The sequence below is a fragment of the Clinocottus analis genome, unplaced genomic scaffold, assembly GCF_023055335.1.
Source record: "Clinocottus analis isolate CAN_PGR_092001 unplaced genomic scaffold, fCliAna1.0.p SCAF_48, whole genome shotgun sequence".
Taxonomy (NCBI): domain Eukaryota; kingdom Metazoa; phylum Chordata; class Actinopteri; order Perciformes; family Cottidae; genus Clinocottus; species Clinocottus analis.
In genome coordinates, this window is record NW_027176205.1 from 257,501 (window position 1) to 285,468 (window position 27,968).

Genomic DNA, 27,968 nt, shown 5'->3' on the forward strand with positions numbered 1-27,968 from the left:
CAGAAAATGTATTTCTTATAAATATATAACTCGTGTGTGTCCCGAGGTGAGCGAGGAAACACTAAATGAGACAGAAAGTGCGCGCAGTTCGGCGCTAAAGCGCGTGAACGGCGGGTGAAGCTCGCTGACGTCATCAGACAGACCTGCTCTCCACCTCCGCGACGTCCAGAGTGTTGGTCTCCTTCTTCAGCGGCACGTCCGACATCTTGAGACACGTTTCTTGAAGTTTCCTCCCGGCTGACTGTTATTTAGCCTGTTAGCTTGTTAGCTAATGTTGTGTCAGACCGACACGCCAGTTCAGGGGTCCTTAAAGTTGCAGCAGGGGCGTCCTGAGATGTGCCTGCTTAATAAAACACGGCGGACCCAAAGAAGAAAGGCTTCACCGTCTGTTGTTGTTGTTGTTGTTGTTTTGTTGATTTAAAACACAGTATTAAAAACACTTCAAATGCACATTTTATCGTCGGTTATTTTCTGTGGAAGTATTTCTGTATTTAGAGGAGCTCGTTGCCATGGTGACGCGTCGGTACACGGAAGTGTCCTCTGAATCTGAAGTAAGATCTTATTTATTATTTTACTGTATTTATGTGTAATTACACGGACATGCGCAGTGCGACGCGCTCTGACGCGTGTAGTAGTGTTTGCATATATATAAATATATGAATTATACACAGTCTGTGAGCAGGAGTATGATGAAGAGTATTTATATCTGATGTACTTCTATCTCACACGGAACTATTGTACTTTTACTGCACTATGTACATTCATGTACTCCACTAATACACACCATAAGAGAATATATAAATGCATTAAATGTATTTAGAACGTTTAGAGGGATGAACATATTAATGTATTAATATTCATAGTAGTAACATCATATATTGTATTATATATATCTATATAGATATCGATATATATATAGATCTATAGCTCTATATATATATAGATCTATAGCTATAGATCTATATATATAGATCTATATATATAGATCTATAGATCTACAGATCTACAGATCTATAGATCTACAGATCTACAGATCTATAGATCTATAGATCTACAGATCTACAGATCTATAGATCTATAGATCTACAGATCTACAGATCTACAGATCATATAGATCTACAGATCTACAGATCTACAGATCATATAGATCTATAGATATATAGATATATAGATCATATAGATCTATATATCTATAGATATATATATAGATCATATATATCTATAGATCTATAGATCTATATGTATAGATCTATAGATCTATAGATATATATATATATAGATCTATAGATATAGATCTATAGATATATAGGAGAAGTTACTTTTACGATTATTGATTGACAGACACACAGCCGTTGCCATGACAGCAGGATCGGTGTCGGCGCCGCTCATCATTCCCATCACCGAGACACACAGAGCCAAGAACCACATCGACACCAACACACCTGTGTGCCTCCAGTCAGGTACAAGTACACACCTGTGTGCCTCCAGTCAGGTACAAGTACACACCTGTGTGCCTCCAGTCAGGTACAAGTACACACCTGTGTGCCTCCAGTCAGGTACAAGTACACACCTGTGTGCCTCCAGTCAGGTACAAGTACACACCTGTGTGACTCCAGTCAGGTACAAGTACACACCTGTGTGCCTCCAGTCAGGTACAAGTACACACCTGTGTGACTCCAGTCAGGTACAAGTACACACCTGTGTGCCTCCAGTCAGGTACAAGTACACACCTGTGTGCCTCCAGTCAGGTACAAGTACACACCTGTGTGCCTCCAGTCAGGTACAAGTACACACCTATGTGCACAATGTCCTCGTCTTCTTCTCTCTGGTCTAGTCCCCCTGAGGTTCTGATCTTCTCTCTGGTCTACACACCCCTGAGGTTCTGATTTTCTCTCTGGTCTAGTCCCCTTGAGGTTCTGATCTTCTCTCTGGTCAAAACCCCCTGAGGTTCTGATCTTCTCTCTGGTCTAGTCCCCTTGAGGTTCTGATCTTCTCTCTGGTCTACACACCGCTGAGGTTCTGATCTTCTCTCTGGTCTACACACCCCTGAGGTTCTGATCTTCTCTCTGGTCTACACACCCCTGAGGTTCTGATCTTCTCTCTGGTCTAAACCCCCTGAGGTTCTGATCTTCTCTCTGGTCTAGTCCCCCTGAGGTTCTGATCTTCTCTCTGGTGTCGTCCCTCTGAGGTTCTGATCTTCTCTCTGGTCTAGACACCCCTGAGGCTCTGATCTTCTTCACTCTGGATGGGTCCAGGCCGGCGGCGGGGCCGCGGGGCTCAGCGGGCGGCAGCAGGAAGTACGGCGGCCCGATCCTGCTTCCGGCTGGTCGAGTGGCTGTCAGAGCCTTAGCCGTCACCAGGTAACTGATCACCTGACCACGGTCATGATGTCACTTCCTGTCCAGTCGCTGAGACGCAACACGTCTGTCTCTTTGTAGAGACGGCAGAGACAGCGCCACCGTCACCAAGGTTTTCTGGGTTGAACTTGTGGACTCAAACAGGAAGGAGGACGAGGAGAGCTTCCGGCAGAGCGACAAGCAGGTAAGACTACATTTCCCATCAGCCATTTCAACACAAGATCTCATTGTAATGATTCACTTTTTACTTCTAGCGTTCGTCTGAAGGAACCTTGAACTCTGCTGGTTCTCCACTTAGGCCCTCAGGTCTGTGACACTGTTACTGTATAAAACATATACAAATATGATGAATATGATATAATATCATTTTTTGTAGCTAATCAGTGGTAGCTTAGCTTAGCACAAAGACAGGAAGCAGGGGAAAACTGCTAGCCGAGCGCCATCAAAAGACAATAACTCTTCCAACAACGCCGGCTGTTTGACGTGTGCCTTGTTGTTAGCAACCAACCTAAGTAGCAGTTCATCCGTCAGTTAGCATGTATAAGCTAACTGACGGATACGCTAACAATCCTATAATGTTGTGATGTGCTTAGCTCAATCTAAACATGGTCTTCACTTCAGAGCCGAGCATTATGGGAAATGCCTCTCCTCCATCAGCGCCTCGTTTTCTGACCCGTCCACTGGAATCTGTGATCAAACCACCACCAGGGGGCTCTTCCCAATGTTCCCAGTCCGCGGTAAGCGGAACACCAGCTGTAGACTGAATGCCGGCCGAGGCTCAGACTTTTACCTGCAGGTGTTTCCTGTGAGTCAGATTCCAGGTGTGAAGGAGATGCTGAGCAGCACGCAGACGACCCGGATCCACCGAGAGACCGACTTCTTGCGGTACGACGACTTCCTGTTTGCTTCCTCAGAAAGTCATGAAGACCTTCTGGCCTTCTCCTCCTGAAAACATGGTCCTCTTGAAGCTCATAGACAAACTATTACTGACGATAAAACATGGTCCCCTTGAAGCTCATCAGCTTCATGAATATGTGAGATTTATTCCTCTGAATAAACAAATCACCATTACAAACAGAAAACTAAAGTGGTCCTAAAGTAGAACCTTGAGGACCAACACATCTTACTCTTCACCCACAGCAAACCATGCTGCAAAAACTAAACTTAGAAACAAAACCATCTTTGAGATTTTAAAAAGAGAAACAGGAAAAGTTCACAACCTTCCTGACTATCTGTCCAGGTGTGCTCAGTGTCTGGGTCCCCGCCCTTCAGACCCGTTCTCTGGGTTCTGCGCTCAGTGTGGCTCCGCCCTCCCGCCCCTACCTGAGCAGAGACTGCCCCCTGCTGAGGGAGGACAGGTACTGCACTCACACCTGCCTGCAGAACGCTAACATCTTTCAGACTTCAATGGAAACACTTAGTCTTCCGCATGTTTCTGTTATTTAGTGATGTGTGTGTGTGTGTGTGTGTGTGTGTGTGTGTGTGTGTGTGTGTGTGTGTGTGTGTGTGTGTGTGTGTGTGTGTGTGTTAGATGCTTTGCTGTGTGTTCTGTAAGTCTCTGGTTCCTGTGAACACTCAGACCTGTTTAATCTGTGAGGCCTCCATCCATCAACAACTACAACCACAGTCCAGCCTCACACTGCAGGTACACACACACACACACACACACACACACACACACACACACACACACACACCAGTGGGTGATGTATTCAGTGTGTTTGTTGTACAGGACCATGTGGTGTGTGTTTGCTGTGGCAGCGGGAATCCAGCTAACGTCTCCAGCTGTTTGATCTGTGAGAGCCGTGTGCAGCCGGTAACACACACACACACACACAGACACAGACACACACACACACACACACACACACACACACACCAAAACCGTGTGTCTCTGTTCGTGCTGCAGCATGGCGCCCCCTCTGTCCGCTCGGCAGACGGCAGGATAGTGAGCTGCTCCAGGTGTAACCGGCGTAACCGCGGTGACGCCAGGTTCTGTGACTGGTGCGGCTCAAAGGTGCGTCATCAAACACACCTGGACAGACGTTAGCTTGCTTTGGGTTAGCCTTGCTTAGCACAAAGACTGGACGCATCAATCCAAAAGCTTCGTTAGCATTTTATTTAAACAAGATGACTGCACGTTAGCCATTGTGCTAAGCTAACATCTTGGATCTATTCTGTTCTAGAAACGCTTTATCAAAATGTTCAACTAAATATTTTCAAAAACTAAATCTACATTTGTACTTGCTAGCTAACAATAGCATCACTTTTTAAAAGAAAAATCTTTATGTTCATATTTGCGGAGGGTGGCGAGCAGTTTCTCCTGGTGACCGGTCTTTGTGCTAAGCTAGTTCAAAGATGAAGCATTGTCGTGCTCTGTGCACTTCCAGCCCGCTCATGCAGCCGTCTGCGTGGCTTGTTGGCGATGCGGCGCGAGCGGACACCCGTACGCCTTCTACTGCGCAGCCTGCGGCGCCTTCCTGGAAGCCCCGCCTCCTCCCCACCGTGACATCACGCAACCCACCAGGGGCGCCGCCGTCAACCAGGTATGCTGCCCTGACACCCGCCAGGTACGAGTCACCCGCCCACGAGTCACCCCGCCCACCAGGTATAAGTCACCCCGCCCACCAGGTACAAGTCACCCCACCCACCAGGTACGAGTCACCCGCCAACGAGTCACCCCGCCCGCCAGGTACGAGTCACCCCGCCCGCCAGGTACGAGTCACCCCGCCCGCCAGGTACGAGTCACCCCGCCCGCCAGGTACGAGTCACCCCGCCCGCCAGGTACGAGTCACCCCGCCCGCCAGGTACGAGTCACCCCGCCCACCAGGTACGAGTCACCCCGCCCACCAGGTACGAGTCACCCCGCCCACCAGGTACGAGTCACCCCGCCCACCAGGTACGAGTCACCCCGCCCACCAGGTACGAGTCACCCCGCCCACCAGATACAAGTCACCCCGTCCAACAGGTACAAGTCACCCCGCCCACGAGTCACCCCGCCCGCCAGGTACCAGTCACCCCGCCCGCCAGGTACGGGTCACCCCGCCCACGAGTCACCCCGCCCGCCAGGTACGAGTCACTCCGCCCGCCAGGTACGGGTCACCCCGCCCGCCAGGTACGGGTCACCCCGCCCACGAGTCACCACGCCCATCAGGTACGAGTCACCCCGCCCACCAGATACAAGTCACCCCGTCCACCAGGTACAAGTCACCCCGCCCACGAGTCACCCCGCCCACCAGGTGCGCGTCACAGTTGACATCAGGTGACTCCGAAAACAAAACATGACACAAAGACTTTTCTCCACCTGTGTGACTTAGGCATCAGCTCCAATTTCACATGATGCCACCTGGCAAGCCACGCCCTCCTCCGGACCCGCTCCCAGCACAAAGTCAGCCACGCCCACTGCTGAGCAGTCCACTCAGACTGTTGGACTCTATTACCCATCAGCCACTGGGCTTCAGAGGAAGGAAACACAGAGGAAGCTTCAACTCAGCAAGCAGCCAACGCCCAGAGATCGCCAACCGCTGCTGACCGCCATCAGCCCTGGTCGAGGTGAGGTCCTAGTAAAAGTACGACAACTGACCGCTATCGGCCCTGGTCGAGGTTACTACTAGTATTGTACTTCTACCAGGACTGATAGTAGTACTGAGCTCCAGTAGAGGAGGCGCTCCCTGAACTGAAACCTGTCCTCAGGTTTCTGGAGGAAGCAGCTGGATCACCTGTGTGCTCACCTGAGGAGCTACGCTCAGAACAACGCCCCCTTCAGGACTCTGCTGGGAGAGCCTCGTCTGGGCCGGGTATGCCACTGCTCACCTGAACACTGCTCACTTGTACAGCGACATCACCTGTGGAATTATTTAAAGTTACTGCGAGAACCATTCTGGAACCAGTCTCGTGTGGTGTCACAAGTCACCTGACACACAGGAAGTAAAAGGTGCCTGCAGGTGACATTGTCCCCGTCTTCTTCAGGTGGTCTCTGCTGTGATTCAGGAAGATCGGTATGAAGTCAGTGTGACCGTCGCCTTCGTGTCGGCCGGACGAGAAGAACATCAGGTAAGTTCTCCTCAGAACGCAGCACCCGAGGAACCGACTCGCTCCACGAGACGAGGACGCTGACTGTGTTTGTTCTCAGGTGGATCCAACAGGTGACGGACCGGCAGGTCCAGCCGAGACTCTGAGCAGCGTGACGGAGCGCTGTGCTGACAGCTGCCTCAGTGAGAACCACTTCTTTCCCTTTGTTAGGAACCACTTCTTTTCATTCATCATGAAACGATGCTACCGCTTAATTAAACAGACGAGCGGTGTGGTTTCAGTGTGACAGGAAGTGGTTTCAGTGTGACAGGAAGTGGTTTATGTGTGACAGGAAGTGACCCTCCCAGACGGAACCCAAGCCACAGACTTCCGGTAAGAAACACTTTCATGTCTGACGTCACCTGACTTCTGCTGTCCAGTCACATGAGAGCTCCTCTCTGATTGGTTCCCCTGGTTTCAGGTGCGGGACGTGCAGTTGCTGAAGGAGCTGGGTCCGGGTCCAGGTCCAGGTCAGATCAGCGTCATCCAGCAGCTTCTGGATCAGGTACGAGACTCTGCAGGCAATCGGCTCTGAGCTTTAAAGCCTGCCCCGATTGACACCAATCTGTGTCCTCCACCAGGGGGCAGACCCCTCCTGCTGCGACAGCAATGGCCGACACGCTTTGGCGGTTGCCGCTGTGAACGGTCACCATGACGCACTTCCTGTTTTAGTGCAGCGAGGAGCCGATGTGGACCAGCAGTCTGGACGGTGAGGACAACATGGCGGACACCCGAGGACCGAAGACTGAGACCTGGGGACCACGTGGGCTTCAGGGACCTGAAGACATCGCGGGCTTCAGGTCCCTGAAGCCTATCTGGGCTTCAGGGACCTGAAGACTATGTGGGGTTCAGGGACCACGTCGGTTTCAGGGACCTGAAGACTATGTGGGCTTCAGGGACCACATAGTTTATTGATAAAGTCACAACATCACGACACTCCTCTTCCTCAGGATGAAGAACACTGCTCTGCATGAAGCTGCAGCTCTGGGCTCTGAAGGCCTGAAGGGTGCTCAGGTCCTGCTGAGGTACAACACACCTGTTGTACTACTACTACTACTACTACTACTACTACTACTACTACTACTACTACTACTACTACTACTACTACTACTACACACCACCACACTCCTGGTCCACTAACCATTAGAATCTCAACCTCCCTTTTCTTGAATCAGAGACACTGACATTAGTAATACTAGTACAAATATCACTACTACCAGCATTGGCAGTAGTACCAGGCAGAGTTGAATACTGCGTCCATCGAGGTGTTGTAGCTCTTCCCGCCTGCTGATGACATCACTCTCTCACCAGCTGTGGGGCCAGCGTGCGGCGGAGGAATGGCGGTGGCCAGACGGCGTACGACGTGGCGGTGACCTCTGGCTGCAACGCCATGGTGTCTCTGCTGGCTGCTCGGGCCGGACGGGACCTGCTGGGAACGCTGGGAACGCTGGGAACACCCAAAGGGACCCCGGATGCTTTGTGACCGCCTGCAGGACGCTGCACTTCTACAGAGAACACTAGTACGAGGAGTATGTATACTTGTGCTAGCATATGTACACGCAGTACTCGTGCTGGCATATGTACACGTAGTACTCGTGCTAGCATCAGAACACGCAGTACTCGTGCTAGCATCAGAACACGCAGTACTCGTGCTAGCATCAGAACACGCAGTACTCGTGCTAGCATCAGAACACGCAGTACTCGTGCTAGCATCAGAACACGCAGTACTCGTGCTAGCATCAGAACACGCAGTACTCGTGCTAGCATCAGAACACGCAGTACTCGTGCTAGCATCGTGCTAGCATCAGAACACGCAGTACTCGTGCTAGCATCGTGCTAGCATCAGAACACGCAGTACTCGTGCTAGCATCAGAACACGTAGTCCTGACTGTATCGTCACTCATGTTTGAGAAAATAAAATGTTGACAAACTAAATCAGGAGTTCAGGTTATTTTTATTTTTTTACATTTTGTTGTAAAAGTGAACTTCAACAGCGCCGCCTGCTGGACGCACGCAGCCTCATTCTGGGCTTAATGGACAAACCGAGGAAGTGAATGAAAGTCAGTCACGCGCTGCCCAGGAGCCTTTGAGCCAGGCGTCAGCGCCTCAGCCGGAGGGAGAAGGCGTGCCGGCACTCCGTGCTGTCCACCGGGTAGTACTTGTCGTAGAAGTCCAGGATGTACTCCTCCGCCTTGAAGCCAAACTTCTGGTAGAGCAGCATAGCCGGGTTGCTGGCCGACACGTGCAGCGTCACATCTTTCCCCATGCAGGTCTGAAGCCACGGGGAGACGACCAGCAGCAGTATTAATAATAATAATAATAATAATAATAATAATCATCATCTTTATTAGGAAGAACAGCATGCTTTCTAGTCACCAATCACCCATAACGTGAACAGCTAGCTAACGTTAGCTATGTACTAAACTGCTAACAGAGCAACATTTGATACAAACTCTTTTTTCATAAATTCCCATCATGCAACTCTCTAGAGGAATGTTGATAACATAGCTAACGGCTAACAGCTATCATGGTGCGTTCAGGCTCCGCTCAGTGAACACGAGTACTGGATGCACCAGGACTCACCTGGATGAGGCGCTAGACCAGGACTCACCTGGATGAGGCGCTAGACCAGGACTCACCTGGATGAGGCGCTAGACCAGGACTCACCTGGATGAGGCGCTAGACCAGGACTCACCTGGATGAGGCGCTAGACCAGGACTCACCTGGATGAGGCGCTAGACCAGGACTCACCTGGATGAGGCGCTAGACCAGGACTCACCTGGATGAGGCGCTAGACCAGGACTCACCTGGATGAGGCGCTAGACCAGGACTCACCTGGATGAGGCGCTAGACCAGGACTCACCTGGATGAGGCGCTAGACCAGGACTCACCTGGATGAGGCGCTAGACCAGGACTCACCTGGATGAGGCGCTAGACCAGGACTCACCTGGATGAGGCGCTAGACCAGGACTCACCTGGATGAGGCGCTAGACCAGGACTCACCTGGATGAGGCGCTAGACCAGGACTCACCTGGATGAGGCGCTAGACCAGGACTCACCTGGATGAGGCGCTAGACCAGGACTCACCTGGATGAGGCGCTAGACCAGGACGAGGCGCTAGACCAGGACTCACCTGGATGAGGCGCTAGACCAGGACTCACCTGGATGAGGTGGTAGATCATGAAGGTGGCGATGCCGGCTCTCCTCCACTCGGGGTGCACCAGCAGGAAGGAGACGTAGGCCTCGTTGTACTTCACGTCAGGAACCATGAAGCCAAAGCCCACCACCACCTTCTTATACAGGACCACCACGCTGAAGTCTGGGTACTGCAGGCACTCCGACAGGTCCACACCTGAGGAGGAGGACCGGTTGAGGGAGACGGACTGAAGGTGGGATGCGTGAGCAGCAGCATGTGCGCTGGATACCTGGCCAGAAGTTGTCGTGACACATGGCGTTGACGGAGGGGATGTGGTTGGGCCGGACGTAGCAGTAGTCGATGGGGGCGTTGGGGGCGGGGCTCCAGCCCGGCTCCTTCCTGTGAGCGTGGGCTCTGATCTCGTCCAGCAGCCTCAGCTTCACGGGCCGGCTCTCGTAGTCCCTCCTGGAACACAAGCGTCCGGTACTGAGACCCGCTTCAGAGGGAGGGGACACTTTACCTGATGAAGGGCTTCAGGACCGTTACCTGATGAAGGGCTTCAGGACCGTTACCTGATGAAGGGCTTCAGGACCGTTACCTGATGAAGGGCTTCAGGACCGTTACCTGATGAAGGGCTTCAGGACGCGTGAGGTGTACGGACTCTTGATGCTCTGGTCTGCACCGCTCTCTGCTCCCATCAGCCGGCGCCAGAACGACACCGAGTGCTGCTGGAAGCCTCTTTTGCTGGAGAGGTTGGTCTGCACACACACACACACACACACACACACACACACACACACACACACACACACACACACACACACACACACACACACACACACACACACACACACACACACACACACACACACACACACACACACACACACACACACACACACACACACACACACACACACACACACACACACACACACACACAGACTGGTGACCTCCTGCTGACAGACAGGTCGAGCACCCCGGGGTGAGCGTTGGTACCTGGAAGCGATCCAGAATGCGCAGCTCCTGGCTGGCGGTGCGGTAGCCCTGCAGCGGCGCCCCAGCAGCCTGCTGGGCGCCGTACACGCCCCCCACCAGGCCCAGGGTGGCGCTGACGGAGCCATCCACGTCCAGCAGGGGGAGCCCTCTCTGCCTCTTGGCCTGGCGCACCAGCAGCTTCCTATGGAGCCGCTTGGCCTGCGGCGTGACGGCCAGCGCGAGCGCGCAGGCGTCCAGCCGCCGCAGCAGCACCCGCTCCTCGTAGAGACTGAGGAAGGTGAAGCGAGGCGTCTGGGAGCCGCTGCCGTCCGCCTTCTCGGGGTGAGTGATCCTCCGGCGCTCCGCGCCGACACCTGGGGGAGGTGGACCGCCACCGCCATGTCCCGTGGGCTCCTCGAAGACACCGCCGCGCTCGAGTTCCTCCTCGTCGTCGCTGTCGGCCTCGCGCTTGATGTGTGGCGGCGCCGGCCGGAGCTTCTTACGGGCGACGAGGCCGGCGCGAGGAGGCGGGACGTACTCCATGCCGGGGTCGATCATTCCCTCCGTCTCCAGCTCCTCGTCGTCTTGAGGCAGAGGAGGAACATCGGCGTGAACAACATCTACTCGCATGCGTCCAGAGGGCTGAGCCACCTGAAATACCTCCGCGCCCCACTAGAGGGTCGCGCCCCACAGTTTGAACCACCCAGAGCTGTGGAAATCCAGCGGTCAGAATGTGTCTGAACGCCGTGTTGATGCTGGATTTCCACGGCTTTTCCATGACCGTAAGAACCCTGGAACCTCCTGACTCACCGTGGAACAGCGCCTGCGGCGGCATGGCGTCCGGGATCAGGTCCGCCTCCGACAGCAGGCTGGGCGTCGCCGAGTGAGACGCTGGCGTCCCGGGAGCGGAGAAGTCCGGCGAGGGCGACGGCGACGGGCTGGTAAGCGGCGTCCGGTCCGACGAGCTGAGGGAAGAGAAGTCGATGACCTCTCCTTTCTCCAGGACGAGGTCGGGGCGGCGGCCGGCGGCGCCTGCCGCCCCGCGGCCGCCTCCACCCGGCTTGACCGGCGTGGAGGCGCTGCGGTCCGCGTAGCCCGCCGCCGCCTCCTTCTGGGCCCGCCGGATGTCTTTGGCCTCTTGGGTCCGACTGCGCTTCTCCTTCAGCTGGATGGCGCTCTCCACCGGGTTTCTGGTGCCGCGCTTCCTCAGCCCCTCCACGGCCACGACCGGGTCCATGCACGGCTTTGAGGCTGCGGGCGAAGAGACACTTTGAGCTGAGGCTTCACACGAAGTGTTCAGGACTTTAAACCAAAGTGTTCAGGACTTCAAACCAAAGTGTTCAGGACTTCAAACCAAAGTGTTCAGGACTTCAAACCAAATGAGCAAACATTGTGTGAAATGTGTGTGTAAACCGTAAAAAGTGATAAAATGTAGTATTTAAACTAACAAGGAGGATTCAAAGCATACAGTAAACCTTAAATGACTCAAATGAATGAGAGACAATAGTTTGATTAAAAGAATAAACATTTATATAGATGCCTGTATGTATGCTGCTGATATTTTGAGCCTTTTTCCTTTAAAAGCAGATTCATTATTTATAACTGAATGAACGTCATGAACACATGAATATAACACATTCACAGAACTCTTCCAGGTTCTCCGTGATCGCAAGAACCCTGCAGGGTGAGTGTGGATTCTTCCAGCTTTGTGACCGAGCTGCTCCTGCGTCACCAGCTCACCTTTAGTCCTGCTCGTGGACTTGTCGGCCTCCGGCCGCAGGGTGGGAGGTCTGTTCTGGACCAGCTTCCACCAGCCCGGCTCTCCAAACTCCTGAGCTCCGGACCGGAAGAAGGTGGGACTACCGACCGACAGGCAGCCGGCCACCGTGCTCCACCAGGTGGACGTCTTCTTCCTGCAGAGAGCAACGGGAAACTGCTCAGCAGAGAGGACTAGAAAGAGGACTAGACAGAGGAGGACTAGAAAGAGGACTAGACAGAGGGACTAGACAGAGAAGGACTAGACAGAGAAGGACTAGACAGAGAGTTCATGGTCACACAACACAGTTCAATAGAAGGGGCGGGGCATGAAGCGAGTGAGCGATAACAGAACCAATGAGAGACCTCGATCCCAGCAGGAAGTTCCAGTGCCGGCCAATGAAAGCACAGATGTCCTCTTTCCACCTGAAGTAGCCCTGCCGGCCCGTCCCCTCCAGAGACAGGTTGTACATGGCCAGCATCACCACCTGACACACAGACACACATTCAGTGACCATAGGGTGTGTGTGTGTGTGTGTGTGTGTGTGTCTCTCTACAGTCAAAATACCAGGGTACTTTACCTGCTGCCAGGTGAGTCTCATCCTGTCAAAGCTCTCCTTTCCATCCTCGGAGCATTCGGAGCAGATGAACTTGAAGAAGTTGTCTCCTTTCAGGTAACTGGGCTGCTCCCCTCTGAGCTGAGCTATAACACACACACACACACACACACACACACACACACACACACACACACACACACACACACACACACACACACACACACAATCACACAATCACACAATCACACACACACACACACACACACACACACACACACACCAGGAGAATAACATGGATTATCTCTGTAATACAGCAGTGATGCCCCTAGTGGACACCAGGAGAATAACATGGATCATCTCTGTAATACAGCAGTGATGCCCCTAGTGGACACCAGGAGAATAACATGGATCATCTCTGTAATACAGCAGTGATGCCCCTAGTGGACACCAGGAGAATAACATGGATCATCTCTGTAATACAGCAGTGATGCCCCTAGTGGACACCAGGAGAATAACATGGATCATCTCTGTAATACAGCAGTGATGCCCCTAGTGGACACCAGGAGAATAACATGGATTATCGATGAAGCAACATTCAACAGAAGACGTCTCAGGTGTCCTCCAGCTCACCTGCAGGGACCCACTTGTGGCAGCGGTCGCAGTAGAAGGACATGTCCTCACAGGCCCAGCCCCCGTCGGCCTCTTCGCCCACGTCGCTGGTCAGGGAGTCTCCGCTCTGGTCGTGTGACAGGTCCACGGAGCCCTGGTCCTCAGACTCCACGATCAGCAGCGTCTCGCCCTCCACCTCGCCCTCCTCCAGGCCCTCGGAGGCCGCCTCGTCTTCCCCTCCGCCCAGCTGCTCGCTGCTGCTGTCCATCACACCTGCACAGGTAAACGTCTGCATGCTCAACAGCTTCTGAAGAGAACTTCTGGACACGACTTAAGAGTCCTGAAAGAGTCTCAATCAACTCTTTAAGTTCTGTACTTCAGGACAAGGTTAAGGTACTTGTAGATTACCTGAGTATTTCCATTTGATGTAACTGAATACTTGTCGTCTACTACATTAGGAGGAGCGTTGTACTTTTACCTTCACAACACGCATTTGATAATAATTGTAACAGATCAAATTCTTAAACTTCATTATTCTGCAGAATGTGTTCACGTCAAGTAGAATTTGACGCCGATACTTCAGTACTTTTACCTTGAAGCAGTATTTGTACACAGTTCTGTAGTAAATAAGTGATGGCACGAGGTGATTGGTTGAACAGGTGTGCTACCTGTCTCAGAGCTCCTGTGGGTGGAGCTCCGTCTGCTGCGCCTCCTCCAGCTGTGATGTCAGAGCCCTCTGCTCCTCCAGCAGGCGCAGGTTGTCCTTCTTCCTCTGCAAACGCTCCAGATCCCTCAGGACGCCGTCGTGGAGCCGCTGGAGGAGAAGACACCAAAGATGTAACCTTTATCCCACGAGGTGCAGCTGCAGCTGCGCACCACTCGGTGGCGGTAAAGCGTCAGTTTAGAGCTCCGATCAGCAGAAGACGCTCAGCTCACCGCGAGCCACACAACAGGCTCCTCACAGCCGCCTCCACGGGTCACACGTGGCTTTACGTCGCAGGATAGCTGTTAGCATGATAACATGTCACGGTACACTTTTCCCGTCATTTTTAAACTGAAGTCTCCCACCAGAAACGAACCTCTTTACGCGTCACGGACGCCTTTATTTTGAAAGGCGGTACCGGATGTTGTGACTGGCCGTTATCCGCGTTAACGTTTCCGGCTACAGCTTCAGTCCACTGCTTTATCTTCTATATGCGGATGAAACACTGGCAGCTGGTAAATAAAAAGCTCCGGTACTTCCGGTGGCCTCCGTAGCTAACAGTTAGCTCCGTTAGCCAACCGTTAGCTCCGTTAGCCCGGGTCACCTTCTCACTGCCTCACCTGTCTGTCCCAGGACTGCTTGAGGTGAACGGCAGCCACGGTGCTCAGAGTCAGAACCACAGAAACTCCCAGAACCACTTTAGAGCCGGTCGACATCCCGTTAGCTTAGCATCCCGTTGGCCAGCTGCTAACTGACTCTGAAGTCCTGTCGCACTCTTCTTCTGCAGCTTTTATTCCGGCTTCTTCTTCTGCTGCTTTAATTACGGCTTCTTCTTCTTCTGCTGCTTTTATTACGGCGTCTTCTTCTTCTTCTTCTTCTTCTTCTTCTTCTTCTTCTTCTTCTTCTTCTTCTTCTTCCGGAAGAAGTATTCAGATAGTGTAGAGTTAAAGTACTATTATTAAAATAAGTTTAAAGTACCAACATTAAAAGTACTAGTTCTGCATAGTAATCTATAATATTGATGTGTTATAGTTATTGATGCATCAATGTGTTCATCGCTGCTTTAATGCTTTGACATAATATAATAATAATAATCTGATCTAAAGAGTTAGAAATCTTCATCAAAGACATTTCAGTCCAAAATAACATTTGTATTTATTTTGTTGTATTAGTTTATAAATGAGAGAAAATAAAATATATTCCTTATACATTTTGTGAATGTTAAAATAATATCATGTAAAAATATAATATGATTAAAAAAAAATCTCTATTATAAAACAGAACAACCTCAACATCTGTCAGACATGTAGTTTTTAGAGAACTACATTTCCCATAAGGCTGCCTGTATCTGTGACGTCACTGCTGTCTGATCAATGAGGAGCCGCGCTACCGGCGGAGGGCGTGGCTTCTTGTCCCGTTCAGAGAAAGTGCCACGACTCTGCAGCCTGACGACCCGGAGAGGTGAGCACTACTACACACACTGAGATAAAATACACTGAAGCTTCAAGTACACAGTACTGATAGAAGTACACAGTACAGATAAAAGTATACAGTACAACTTAAAGTACACAGTACATTTAAAAGTACACAGACTTGCAGTTTTCAGGACAAGAGACAGAATGTTTTAAAGAAGCAAACATCTGTAAAGAAAAAAGTTTTCTACTGTTAAAGCTGCAAGTTTTAAATGTTTTAAATAAATATAAAATATATAAATGTTAAGAATTCAGAATTCAACTCATTTTGATTTCAAGAAGAACCTGAACTGAGTTACATAAAGTGTGTGTGTGTGTGTGTGTGTGTGTGTGTGTGTGTGTGTGTGTGTGTGTGTGTGTGTGTGTGTGTGTGTTGACAGTACAAAGGGTTAATTGTGTACTCTTGGTGTCGCTCTGTGCACAATACTCCTAGACGTTGTACTGAATGTGTAGTTTATTACTTAATTTATTTTGTAACATGACGGAAGTTTTGGGAACAAAATGTTCTTGAAGTGACTCGAATGAAATATGATGTCATGAAATAAGTTTTAAATACTTTCGAGTTTTAAAACCTCATCAAGTGTTTTTTTAGAGAAAAGTTTGTTTGTTGATTCATGAAGCACATTATTTTATGAATTCTTTTATTAATTATCTTGAATTAGTGTGAAGTTGGTTTACAGATGAATATCTTGGTGATACGATACATGGTGGTACAGTACTGCGATGTCACAGTACTGCGATGTCACAGTACTGCGATGTCACAGTACTGCGATGTCACCGTACTGCGATGTCACCGCACTGCGATGTCACCGCACTGCGATGTCACCGCACTGCGATGTCACCGTACTGCGATGTCACCGCACTGCGATGTCACAGTACTGCGATGTCACCGCACTGCGATGTCACCGCACTGCGATGTCACCGCACTGCGATGTCACCGCACTGCGATGTCGCAGTACTGCGATGTCGCAGTACTGCGATGTCACCGCACTGCGATGTCACCGCACTGCGATGTCACCGTACTGCGATGTCACAGTACTGCGATGTCACCGTACTGCGATGTCACCGTACTGCGATGTCACCGCACTGCGATGTCACCGCACTGCGATGTCACAGTACTGCGATGTCACCGCACTGCGATGTCACCGCACTGCGATGTCACAGTACTGCGATGTCACAGCACTGCGATGTCACCGTACTGCGATGTCACAGCACTGCGATGTCACCGTACTGCGATGTCACAGCACTGCGATGTCACAGCACTGCGATGTCACAGCACTGCGATGTCACCGTTCTGAGAGCAGGAAGCCGATCGTGACGTTTTGGTTCAGGAGCTTTTTTAACGTCTCGTCTTCCCGCTCCAGACTTCCTGTGCGACACTCGGACCCGTCATGGACGCCTCGGACCCGCAGACACTTGGCTTCATGGTCTTTGGAGGATTCATGTTCATCTCGGCGGTGGGCATCGCCCTCGTCTCCACGCTCTCCATGAAGGAGACGTCGTACGAGGAGGCGCTTGCCCGACAGCGCCGCGGGCTCGTCCACGCGCCGCCGCAGAGAGCGGAGAAGAAGAAGAAGGACAAGACCCTGGAGAAGAAGAACAGAGGCAGGAAGAAGGAGGACCGGCCCGACGACAAGCTCTCAGAACCAGGCGGTGGCGGCGGCGAGGAGCAGGAGGCGGCGGCTAGTCCCGAGCCAGAACCCGAGCCAGAACCCACTGCCACCCCTGAACCCAAACCAACACCTGATCCAGAACCCACCGCGGTCACCGAATCCCCTCTGGCGCCTTCGCCAAAGGAGAAGAAGAAGAAGAAGTCAGGCAAGGTGGAACCGGTTGCTCGGGAGGTTCTGCTCGTGGCCACGGAGCCGATGGTGAACGTCGGCACCGAAGTCACCAAAGAACCTTCCAAAACCGAAGAGCCCAAAGAGACGGCGAGCAGGAAGTCCAGGAGCAAACCAGAGCCAGGTAAGAGAACGAAGAACAGGAAGTGAAGTGATGTTTTAACAGAACACTTAGAGTTTCTTCCTGGTTCTTCCGTCAGCGACCGGCTCCTCCCCCAGGCTGCCGTACGGCGAGCTGCTCGCCGCCGTGTCCAACGCCGCGTTGAGACACGACCAGACGCACAGACTCACGGAGGCGCTGAACCAGAAGGCCGGCGTCCATCTCGACTCCTGGCAGCCGGTAGATGACCACAACACAGCTCATCGTTCACCGTTAGCTCGTTAGCTCGTTAGCTGCTCGCTCAGTCACCAGCTAACGTTAGCAGCTAGCACGCCGACTCGGCAGTGTATCAGCCGGATCAATGCAGTCACATAGAAACCTTTCGAACACTAACGATCAACTAATGGCTTTCGGGGTGAATTTGGTGAAAGCCCAACGCGCCCGTCGTTTAGCTAACGGAGAATTAGCAGTCTTTAATACCGACTGTCACCTTCTCAAGCGCTGTCCTGTCGAGCTGCAATATGTACAGTTATGTACTGATGATCTTTCTGGGAAACTACGCTCTTTGATTGATGCAAACCACGATACAAACGATCCCCGATGAAGCCTCATGGTGATCCACAGATCCATAACGTTCAGACCGAGACGGTCTCGTTACGTCGCCAAAGGTCCAATCCAGTAAAATGTTTAGTCCAAAACACACGATTGGATCATTTCTAATGGCCTCAATGTTTATGTTCTCCAGTTAGCTCATCGCCGATAGCTTGGGACGCCTTTGGTCGGCGTTCCCACGCTGATTTTGCAGGAATGGGAACAGGTTTTGATTCCATCTCATCCAGCAGGCCGGTCAGAAAGGAGATCTGCTGTCCAGTCTGAAGAAGCAGCTGGAGGAGAAGGAGAAGCTGCTGACCGGCGAGCAGGAGGCCACCGCCAACGCCAAGAGCCGCCTGCGAGAGCTCGGCAAGGTGAGGCGGGAAGAGATTTACTCCTTCAGATCTGTCAAGGTGACAAGAAGTCTACCAAACAGGTTGCACCGAGGAGGTCTTGCTCTTCTACAGGGAAACCAAGACACAACAGCACAGAAGTAAATGTTCAAGACGGAATTAGACACTTCTTAAAAAGTTTCTGAAACAAGGTAACTCATTGAAAACATGAGTTTATGTCTCCATCTCTAGTTTCAAGTATTCATCAATACAGCATGATGTTCATTTCGTACATTATGGTCTGTTAGAGTCAGACCATAAAGCAGGGGATGCTTTAAGGGCGGGGCTACCAGGTGATTGACAGGTCAAAACACAGAAATGATGGCTTCTGAACATCACCATGACTACGTCCACGTCTTGTCTTCGGTCCATGGTGATGTTGGATTCAGAGTGTTTTCTTCTTCAGGAACTTATTGCAGAGAAATCCAAGACGGCGTCTTTGGACGCGGAGCTGAGCGCTCAGGTTCAGAAGGTCGACGCCATTCGGGCCACAGCAGAGACGACCAACCAGGAACACCTGAGACAAACCCAGCAGCTCAACCAGAAGGTATGGGCTCACGTAGTTGGAGCCGATCGGAGAAAGCTTCACGTCAAGTCTCCCATTGTTCTGGGTCAGGTTAAGTCTTGAGAAGAAGGCTTAAGCCTCGAATCTCGTTGAAGCAAGTTCCTAATCGAGTCTGAGGTCCTCGAGGGCAAATTTAAATCAAGTCTGATCTTGTATAAATGAGATCTTAAGTCGTTGAAGACAGGTCTATTTCAGGTCTGAAATCACTTTGGAAGTTGTTTTAATGCTGAAGTCTGTTCTGGTGTTAGCTGTTGTCTTTGTAGCATGTTTAGCTAACTGTCCGTTGAACTGCAACAGATCGGGATTCTGCAGGAACAGCTGGCGAACGGACCCAACGCTCAGCTGGCTCGCCTGCAGCAGGAGAACTGCATCCTGCGAGACGCCCTGAATCAGGCGACCAGCCAGGCCGAGAGCAGGTAGGTCGAATCCGGTTCCACCGACTCGCCTGAAAGCAATGAGTGCAATTCAAACCCGTATCCCGGTCCGGGTCTAACCGAACCGCCCCTCGCAGACAGAATGCGGAGCTGGCCCGCCTCAGGCAGGACTGTGTCCGTCTGGGTCGGGAGTCGACCCAGCGTACCGACGCCCTGCAGGCCGCCGAGGAGCGCAGGAAGAGCCTGGAGGCCAAGATGGCTGCCACCCAGCAGGAACTGTACCAATCCCAGGTCAGAAGCACACAGAACTCTCATGGTGCCTTCACACCAAAAGAGCTACCAATTGTTTGCACGAGTAGGTTACTTGTAGGGAAGACTGCAGTCAATGCACGGACGCAAATGGTGGCGAATGAGGCGATAAATGCGTTGCGGCCGTCATTCAGACGCTGTGACCGGATAACATTATAAACACAGACACCGTGGAGTTTGATGTTTCGACATTTGTGGGATTTCCTCAAGAAGTACACGGCTCGTGGTTATTTTAATGGTGCATGGTGTGAATGGTAACTGTTTTCACGGAGATAAGCCACGGAAAAGCCGCGCCCCCTTTTCACCGCAAAAAAGCTAATGAAGAGAATTTACCACATGAAGTCGAGCGACTAAACTCAGGCGAAAAGGCGTTTTTTTTTCGCAACGCTTTTGGTGTGAACGCAGCATGACAGTCGATCGGTCGGTGGAGGCCGGTGTCGACAGGAAGTGACCCGTTTCCTGTTTTGTGCAGCTGCTCCGTGAAGACAGCGAGCGCACTCTGAAGCGGCTGCTGGAGGACGTGCGTCTGGATCTGAAGGCGTCGCAGCAGGAGGCCTCTGCCGTTAGCCGTGAGTGTTTCTGTTAGCATGGAGCTAACTCAGCCCCTTTTGGTTTCGCACTGCTAACTGATGCTAACCGGTTTAGTAGAAAGTGAACAGAGGACATTTGTTGGCTAAAGGCTAACTTGCTGACTTCCTCACCAGATGTAACAGGAGGTAAAACATTCCTTCATTTGTCTGAGTCTCCATCACGTCAATAACACAACTCTGGTCTTCCTGCTGTTCACACCTCAGAGCTGAAGGGGGCGCTGGAGTCCAGAGACACTGAACTGCAGGAGCTCAAGGTCCAGCTGGAGAGCCAGCCAGCTGCCCAGGTAACGTCACCTGTACACGACTGCTCCCATTGATTTAGTCTGATCACAAATAAGCAGAGAATAATATTAGATCACGGATTAGTCCGTCCTGCACTTTGGTCCAGACTGAAACATCTCAACTATTATGGGATGGGTGTCGATGAAATGTGGTTCATCATTCAGGATGTAATAACTTTATAACGACATATTAATGTGTTGTAACATGTTCAATCAGCTGTGTACTGATCAATGGCTAACGTTAGCATGCTAAAATGCTAAGCTAAGATGAGTTCACAGCAGCACCTGTTTGTGTGTACAGGTGGACGGGTCGTCTGAGGTGGATCAGCTGAAGCTCTGGTAACTCCTCCGATCCCTGAACCAGAACCCGGAGGCCATGCCACCTTTGTTTTAGGGAATCGGGCCCCCGAGCCTTTAGCACACGTCCAACACCACAGAAGAACTTCCTGTTTGACATCCTGTGTGACTTCCTGTGTGACTTCCTGTTTGACTTCCTGTTTGACATCCTGTTTGACTTCCTGTGTGACTTCCTGTTTGACTTCCTGTCAGTGTGCAGCTCAAAGACGAGCGGGTCGTTGCTTTGGAGGCGGAGCTCACTCAGCTGAGGGCGGAGCTACAGCTGCTGACATCATCAGTGTCCCAGAGGTCAGAAAGACAAACGTTGATATTCAGAGTCCTCCGTCACAGAAGAAGAACTGCAGCTCAACACGTGAGGTTTCATACGTTGTGACTTTGTGTCCTCAGCCCGAAGGGACAGGAAGTGGAAGCAGCAGCGGGTGGCGAGATGCAGAAAGACGTACGTTTGAATTCACAGAACAAACTCCATCACGTTCACACGTCTGTCGGCTCGTTTATAAAGACTTTGTTTTACAGGAGGAATGGAAGCTAACGTTAGCTTACGTTAACGTTAGCTTAATCTAACATTAGCTTAAGTTAATGTTAGTGTTAGCTAACGTTAGTTTAAGTTTACATTAGTTTAAGTTAATGTTAGTTTAAGTTCACATTAGTTTAAGTTAACGTTAGCTTAAGCTAACGTTAGTTTAAGTTAACGTTAGCTTAAGCTAACGTTAGTTTAAGTTACCGTCAACTTAAACTAACGTTAGTTTAAGTTTATGTTAGCGTTAGTTTAAGTTAACGATAGCTTAAACTAACGTTAGTTTGAGTTAACATTAGTTGAAGTTCACGTTCGTGTAAAAGACAACAAAGTAAGCAGGCGTAACGTGTAAACACAACAACAAGGTAAACACCAGCTGAGAGTTGAGTTTCTTTTTGTTTGCAGGGTTCAGGAAGTGAGACGGAGTCCGATCAAGCGTTTGAAAGGTGAGGAACTTCCTTTATTATTGTTGTTGTTATTATTTACATTCAGTTAGTAAAACAAAACGTAATTTATTTATATTAACTTAATTTTTTTAGTCGAAATTCTATTATGCAGCAATTTCACAGATCATCCTTGTTGATGTTGTTTTTCTTGTTGACTTGTGTTTGTTGTTGACGTTGTTTGTTGTTGACGTTGTCTCCCGTGTTGTCAGTCTGGAGGAAGACGCTCAGCTGCTGCGTCTGGAGGAAGAACTTCATCAAACTCACAACGTGAGGAACAAGTTTAACATTTAAACAGTTTGATGTAAAGACTCTCCTCACTGAGGTCTAAATATAAACAATATAAACAATATAAAGAGTTTGATGTAAAGACTCTCCTCACTGAGGTCTAAATATAAACAATATAAACAATATAAAGAGTTTGATGTAAAGACTCTCCTCACTGAGGTCTAAATATAAACAATATAAACAATATAAAGAGTTTGATGTAAAGACTCTCCTCACTGAGGTCTAAATATAAACAATATAAACAATATAAAGAGTTTGATGTAAAGACTCTTCTCACTGAGGTCTAAATATAAACAATATAAACAATATAAAGAGTTTGATGTAAAGACTCTCCTCACTGAGGTCTAAATATAAACAATATAAACAATATAAACAATATAAAGAGTTTGATGTAAAGACTCTCCTCACTGAGGTCTAAATATAAACACAGTTCTTCGTCTCAGGAGCTGAAGGACAAGATGGCGACGCTCGTGTCCTCAGAGCAGCGAGAGGCGGAGCTTAAAGCGGCGCTGGTCAGTTATCGGAGAGGTTTGAGATGCGTCTGTATTTATGTTTTAATGACACTAAACATTAAAAATCATTTATTTTTTTAACCTGTCCAGACCGAAGTAGAGTCTGGGTTTGCCGCCCTGCGTTTGGACTTCCAGGCGTCGCTGCAGGTTCTGTTTCCTGGTGTCTCCGTGGAGATGGAGCAGGTCAGTCAGCTGTTTCCTGTTTGTTTCATCTCTCAGTCAATAGCAGCAACAGCTCATGCAGCCTGGCAGTCAGCGCTCAGGGCTAAACGGCTTCCAAAGCCTGGCAGTCAGTGCTCAGGGTTGAACGGCTTTTGAAGCCTGGCAGTCATCATTCAGGGCTTAACGGTTTTGAAGCCTGGCAGTCAGCGCTCAGGGCTAAACATCTGTTTCCTTCTGCAGAGAAACTGGCTGGAACTTTTCACTCAGAAAGTTCAGGAGAGTAAAAGTGCAGCGGAGAGCGCTCACTCTGAGGTAAAAACACAAAACTTTCCTCATGAACAAACTGCTGCAAACCTAATATATTATATATTTGTTAATATATCGTGAAATATTAGATGTTTCAAGACATTTTTGAATTAGAAAATTTTAGGAACATTTTCTGTTTCATAACCACTAACCTTTTATTTTCATATTCCTCGTGAAACTCAGGAATGTTTTTAAGAAGCTGGAAATCTTTTCATGAAGTTTTCTTTTTGAGACTTTTATGGTAAAAGAAACTTTAAAGAAACAGAAAAGTTTCTTGCTTCAGATTTCAGAAACATTTTCCAACACGAGGATTTATTATTCAGTCAAACAATTTGTTACATTTATTGTTTTAATACTTATTTAAAAGTTTTAGAAGATTTATTTTAGAGCGCACAACCTTCTCAATCACTTCATCTTGAAGAACAATGATAACTAGAAAATTTCGCAAGAAATTTTGAAAGTGTGGCTACTACTGCCGTAAGACGTCGCAATATATAGCTTTTGTTTCTGACGCCCGTCTCTCCTCCAAAGCACTTGAGTTGGTTTGTGTGTTAAACTGATTGGCTGATATGAAGCACCTGTGTGCTGCCGTCGTCATGGTGACCAAGTGAGCGCCAGCAGACTGATTAGAGGCAGACTGGACTGTGGACTTAAGGAAATAAACTACTGAACGTCCTGAACACACACAAACATATATGACATATCAAATGACCTTATTAATGATCACAGTGTTGACAACTACACAATATAAAACACACGTAAACGTCTTTGTGTGTGTCTGTGTGTGTGTGTATGTGTCTGTTTATGTGTGTGTGTCTGTTTGTGTGTGTGTATGTGTGTCTGTGTGTGTGTATGTGTCTCTGTGTGTCTGTGTGTGTGAGACAAACAGACAGAGAGACAGAAGTCATCTGTGTTGTGTGTGCGTGTGTAAGTGTCTGTGTGTCTGTTAAACTGCCCTAACGAGAACACCTGTGGGTCGTTAGATCAAAGGTTGCCATGGTGATGACTTCAAAGGTCTTCAGCTGTACATATTTCAATGGAGGTAATGCTGGGGAACACCTATCCAAAAATCCCTCAAAAAAGATACTTTAAAAGCCACTATTGCTTCGATATCGCATATTGAGCGTTAGGAAGACCTGATGAACAGATACTGTGACTGGCGAGTCTGTACGATAAAACATGTGTCTGTACGGGCGATTTACAAATCAGGTACGAGCTTCAGGGGAGACGTGGCTTTGGAGGGAGATTTAACATGGCGGCGGATGGCAGAGCGAGGTGGACTTGCTCTCACATTCAGTCCGATTTCAAGACGTCTGAGTCCGTTGGATTCCTATCGACCGCAGTTTACGACAGAAGACAAGATTTCCAACGTTTCTATCCAACAATGGTGTATGAAGAGTGAACATTGTGGGAGTAAAGACAAAATACGGTTTATTTTTTAACTGTTTCTGTCGCTGCCTCTCACTCTGTCAGTTGGTGCTCCACTCTAGCCACGAACATTCCGTGCCATACACACCCATGGGACAATTTTTTTGCCGTTTTTCGTATTTTCCGGGAAAACGTACGGGCGAATCTCTTAGAAAAGTCATTCCTCACGATTCCCGTGCAAACCGCACGTTTCGATGTATTTTGACGCATGTGCTGGCAACGCTGTGGGAGGAGTAGCGGTCCAAAGTTTTGGCTATAAGAAGAATAATAAGCCCGCAGGAGAACATAAAGTGTGGCTTCAGCAGTATGCTGAAGCCACACTTGATGATGATGATGATGATGATGATGATGATGATGATGGTGTTTGTTGACCAGCTGCAGTCGAGGGTGGACGAGGCCGACAGGAAGCGGTCAGAGTTCCATCAGAACACGAAGCTGCTGCAGGAAACGGTGACGACGACTCCTACCTGTAATAAACGGGAAAATACTAATGCTTTTTATAATTAGTTTTCATGTTTTTGTATGTTGTTTTCTTCTCTGACAGGAGGCGGAGCTTCAAGCTTTACGCCGACGCGCCAAAGAAGAAGAAAAAGTCTGGAAGAGTAAACTGTCTGAAGCCGAGCGGCAGAAAGAAACGGTGAGCAAAACCACACCATATGCAGACGATGTTGCTGTTTACGTTCACTGTCTTTGTTTACGTTCACTGTCTTTGTTTATGTTTCACTGTCTTTGTTTACGTTCACTGTCTTTGTTTATGCTTCACTGTCTTTGTTTACGTTCACTGTCCTTGTTTACGTTCACTGTCTTTGTTTACGTTCACTGTCTTTGTTTACGTTCACTGTCTTTGTTTATGTTTCACTGTCTTTGTTTACGTTCATTGTCTTTGTTTATGTTTCACTGTCTTTGTTTACGTTCACTGTCTTTGTTTATGTTTCACTGTCTTTGTTTACGTTCACTGTCTTTGTTTATGTTTCACTGTCTTTGTTTTGTTCACTGTATTTGTTTACGTTCACTGTCTTTGTTTACGTTCACTGTCTTTGTTTATGTTTCACTGTCTTTGTTTTGTCCACTGTATTTGTTTATGTTTCACTGTCTTTGTTTATGTTCACTGTCTTTGTTTACGTTCACTGTCTTTGTTTATGTTTCACTGTCTTTGTTTACGTTCACTGTCTTTGTTTATGTTTCACTGTCTTTGTTTTGTTCACTGTATTTGTTTACGTTCACTGTCTTTGTTTACGTTCACTGTCTTTGTTTATGTTTCACTGTCTTTGTTTATGTTTCACTGTCTTTGTTTATGTTTCACTGTATTTGTTTACGCTTCATTGTCTTTGTTTTGCACTGGAGACAATGAAACACAATCTCTTCCTGAGAAAAGACCTCTCTGAAAGTGTTTCTGTGATATTTATGAGCACTAATGACGTCTTAAATACCATTTCTAATGAACCTTCAGAGCCGAGGCTCCGTGTTGCTGTTAAAACACGTATGTTGTGTCTCAGCTGAAGGAGCAGATGCTGCTGCTGGAGGCTCAGCTGGAGCAACAGCTGGAGCAACAGCTGGAGCAACAGCTGGAGCAACAGCTGGAGCAACAGGTGGAGCAACAGGTGGAGCAACAGCTGGAGCAACAGGTGGAGCAACAGCTGGAGCAACAGCTGGAGCAACAGGTGGAGCAACAGCTGGAGCAACAGCTGGAGCAACAGCTGCAGGAAGCCAGCATTAGCCAGGAGCTTGCTCAGGTCTGAACCAGGTCACATGTTGTAGGTTGTATGCCACATGTCACATGTTGTAGGTTGTATGCCACATGTCACATGTTGTAGGTTGTATGCCACATGTCACATGTTGTAGGTTGTATGCCACATGTCACATGTTGTAGGTTGTATGCCACATGTCACATGTTGTAGGTTGTATGCCACATGTCACATGTTGTAGGTTGTATGCCACATGTCACATGTTGTAGGTTGTATGCCACATGTCACATGTTATAGGTTGTATGCCACATGTCACATGTTATAGGTTGTATGCCACATGTCACATGTTGTAGGTTGTATGCCACATGTCACATGTTGTAGGTTGTATGCCACATGTCACATGTTGTAGGTTGTATGCCACATGTCACATGTTGTAGGTTGTATGCCACATGTCACATGTTATAGGTTGTATGCCACATGTCACATGTTGTAGGTTGTATGCCACATGTCACGTGTTGTATGTTGTGTGCCACATGTCACATGTTATAGGTTGTATGTCACATGTTGTAGGTTGTATGCCACATGTCACATGTTATAGGTTGTATGCCACATGTCACATGTTGTAGGTTGTATGCCACATGTCACATGTTGTAGGTTGTATGCCACATGTCACATGTTGTAGGTTGTGTGCCACATGTTGTAGGTTGTGTGCCACATGTTGTAGGTTGTGTGCCACATGTCACGTGTTGTATGTTGTGTGCCACATGTCACATGTTGTAGGTTGTATGCCACATGTCACATGTTGTAGGTTGTATGCCACATGTCACATGTTGTAGGTTGTATGCCACATGTCACATGTTGTAGGTTGTGTGCCACATGTCACATGTTGTAGGTTGTGTGCCACATGTCACATGTTGTATGTTGTGTGCCACATGTCACATGTTGTATGTTGTATGCCACATGTTGTAGGTTGTATGCCACATGTCACATGTTGTAGGTTGTATGCCACATGTTGTAGGTTGTGTGCCACATGTCACGTGTTGTATGTTGTGTGCCACATGTCACATGTTGTATGTTGTGTGTCACATGTTGTATGTTGTGTGCCACATTTTAAAGTCAAACCTTTCAAATATTTTGAGAATTATTCTGTTTCATCAGGAGACTGAGGAGGAGGTGCAGGTCCAAGAGGAGGAGGTCCAGGTCCAGGAGGAGATCCAAAAGGATGAGGTCCAGGAAGAGGTCCAGGAGGAGGTCGAAGAGGAGGAAGTCCAGGAAGAGGTCCAGGAGGAGGTCGAAGAGGAGGAAGTCCAGGAGGAGGTCCAGGAGGAGGTCGAAGAGGAGGAGGTCCAGGAGGTCAGAGAGGAGGAGGTCCAGGTGAAGGAGGAGGTCCAGGTCCAGGAGAAGGTCCAGGAGGAGGGCCAGGTGAAGAAGGAGGTCCAGGTCCAGGTGAAGGAGGAGACGGAGGTGTGAAACGAGTGTCCCCATGGTTACATGTCGTGAGACTTCCTGTCTGGTTTTACTGAACTGACCAATAAACAGAAAAGTGTCTCAAAGTCTGGCTCTTTTATTATATGCTAACATGCTAA

General features: G+C 49.2%; 5 protein-coding genes across 10 annotated transcripts in view; 2 read left to right on the top strand and 3 right to left on the bottom strand.

The window, feature by feature from the left end:
* polr3f (polymerase (RNA) III (DNA directed) polypeptide F) overlaps nt 1-471 on the bottom strand; it is a 3,011-nt gene extending 2,540 nt beyond the window's left edge. The window contains exon 1 of the mRNA XM_068599528.1: nt 144-471. Within this exon, the coding sequence (XP_068455629.1) occupies nt 144-205 (62 nt within the window). The 5' untranslated portion in view covers nt 206-471. The remainder of the gene's footprint in view (nt 1-143) is intronic.
* dzank1 (double zinc ribbon and ankyrin repeat domains 1) lies at nt 384-8,363 on the top strand. 5 transcript variants are annotated; one of them, XR_011079934.1, is made up of 21 exons: nt 384-551; nt 1,342-1,460; nt 2,213-2,360; nt 2,439-2,541; nt 2,612-2,663; nt 2,979-3,094; nt 3,172-3,242; nt 3,598-3,715; nt 3,889-4,002; nt 4,090-4,173; nt 4,267-4,374; nt 4,748-4,903; nt 5,675-5,909; nt 6,051-6,154; nt 6,327-6,410; nt 6,490-6,571; nt 6,652-6,761; nt 6,850-6,933; nt 7,101-7,137; nt 7,379-7,453; nt 7,740-7,803. XR_011079934.1 is itself a non-coding variant. In XM_068599525.1 (21 exons), the coding sequence occupies exons 2-21, from the start codon at nt 1,358-1,360 to the stop codon at nt 7,909-7,911; spliced, it is 2,247 nt and encodes a 748-aa protein (XP_068455626.1). In that variant the 5' UTR covers nt 389-551; nt 1,342-1,357; the 3' UTR covers nt 7,912-8,363. The 5 variants fall into 5 exon arrangements, 3 of the variants coding, with proteins under 3 accessions (XP_068455626.1, XP_068455627.1, XP_068455628.1); XM_068599525.1 differs by having other exon boundaries at nt 389-551; nt 7,010-7,137; nt 7,740-8,363; XR_011079935.1 differs by having other exon boundaries at nt 406-551; nt 6,721-6,761.
* On the bottom strand, nt 8,364-13,734 carry kat14 (lysine acetyltransferase 14). Its single transcript, XM_068599529.1, has 10 exons — nt 13,488-13,734; nt 12,879-13,000; nt 12,664-12,785; nt 12,283-12,455; nt 11,353-11,793; nt 10,564-11,126; nt 10,189-10,322; nt 9,854-10,029; nt 9,590-9,780; nt 8,364-8,700 (listed from the first exon to the last, which is right to left on the bottom strand). Exons 1-10 carry the CDS (start codon nt 13,732-13,734, stop codon nt 8,527-8,529), a joined length of 2,343 nt encoding a protein of 780 aa, XP_068455630.1. The 3' UTR covers nt 8,364-8,526.
* Nucleotides 13,735-14,139: 405 nt separating this feature from the next.
* On the bottom strand, nt 14,140-15,010 carry pet117 (protein PET117 homolog, mitochondrial). Its single transcript, XM_068599531.1, has 2 exons — nt 14,790-15,010; nt 14,140-14,280 (listed from the first exon to the last, which is right to left on the bottom strand). Exons 1-2 carry the CDS (start codon nt 14,883-14,885, stop codon nt 14,140-14,142), a joined length of 237 nt encoding a protein of 78 aa, XP_068455632.1. The 5' UTR covers nt 14,886-15,010.
* A 559-nt stretch (nt 15,011-15,569) lies between these two features.
* On the top strand, nt 15,570-27,922 carry rrbp1b (ribosome binding protein 1b). 2 transcript variants are annotated; one of them, XM_068599555.1, is made up of 21 exons: nt 15,570-15,630; nt 17,006-17,606; nt 17,683-17,822; nt 18,422-18,547; nt 18,972-19,112; nt 19,428-19,546; nt 19,642-19,795; nt 20,286-20,382; nt 20,608-20,687; nt 20,986-21,023; nt 21,234-21,329; nt 21,429-21,480; nt 21,964-22,004; nt 22,214-22,271; nt 22,733-22,801; nt 22,892-22,984; nt 23,204-23,275; nt 25,073-25,147; nt 25,242-25,334; nt 26,194-26,430; nt 27,541-27,922. In XM_068599555.1, exons 2-21 carry the CDS (start codon nt 17,033-17,035, stop codon nt 27,850-27,852), a joined length of 2,667 nt encoding a protein of 888 aa, XP_068455656.1. In that variant the 5' UTR covers nt 15,570-15,630; nt 17,006-17,032; the 3' UTR covers nt 27,853-27,922. The 2 variants fall into 2 exon arrangements, with proteins under 2 accessions (XP_068455656.1, XP_068455658.1); XM_068599557.1 differs by having other exon boundaries at nt 18,425-18,547.
* The last annotated feature ends 46 nt before the right edge of the window (nt 27,923-27,968 follow it).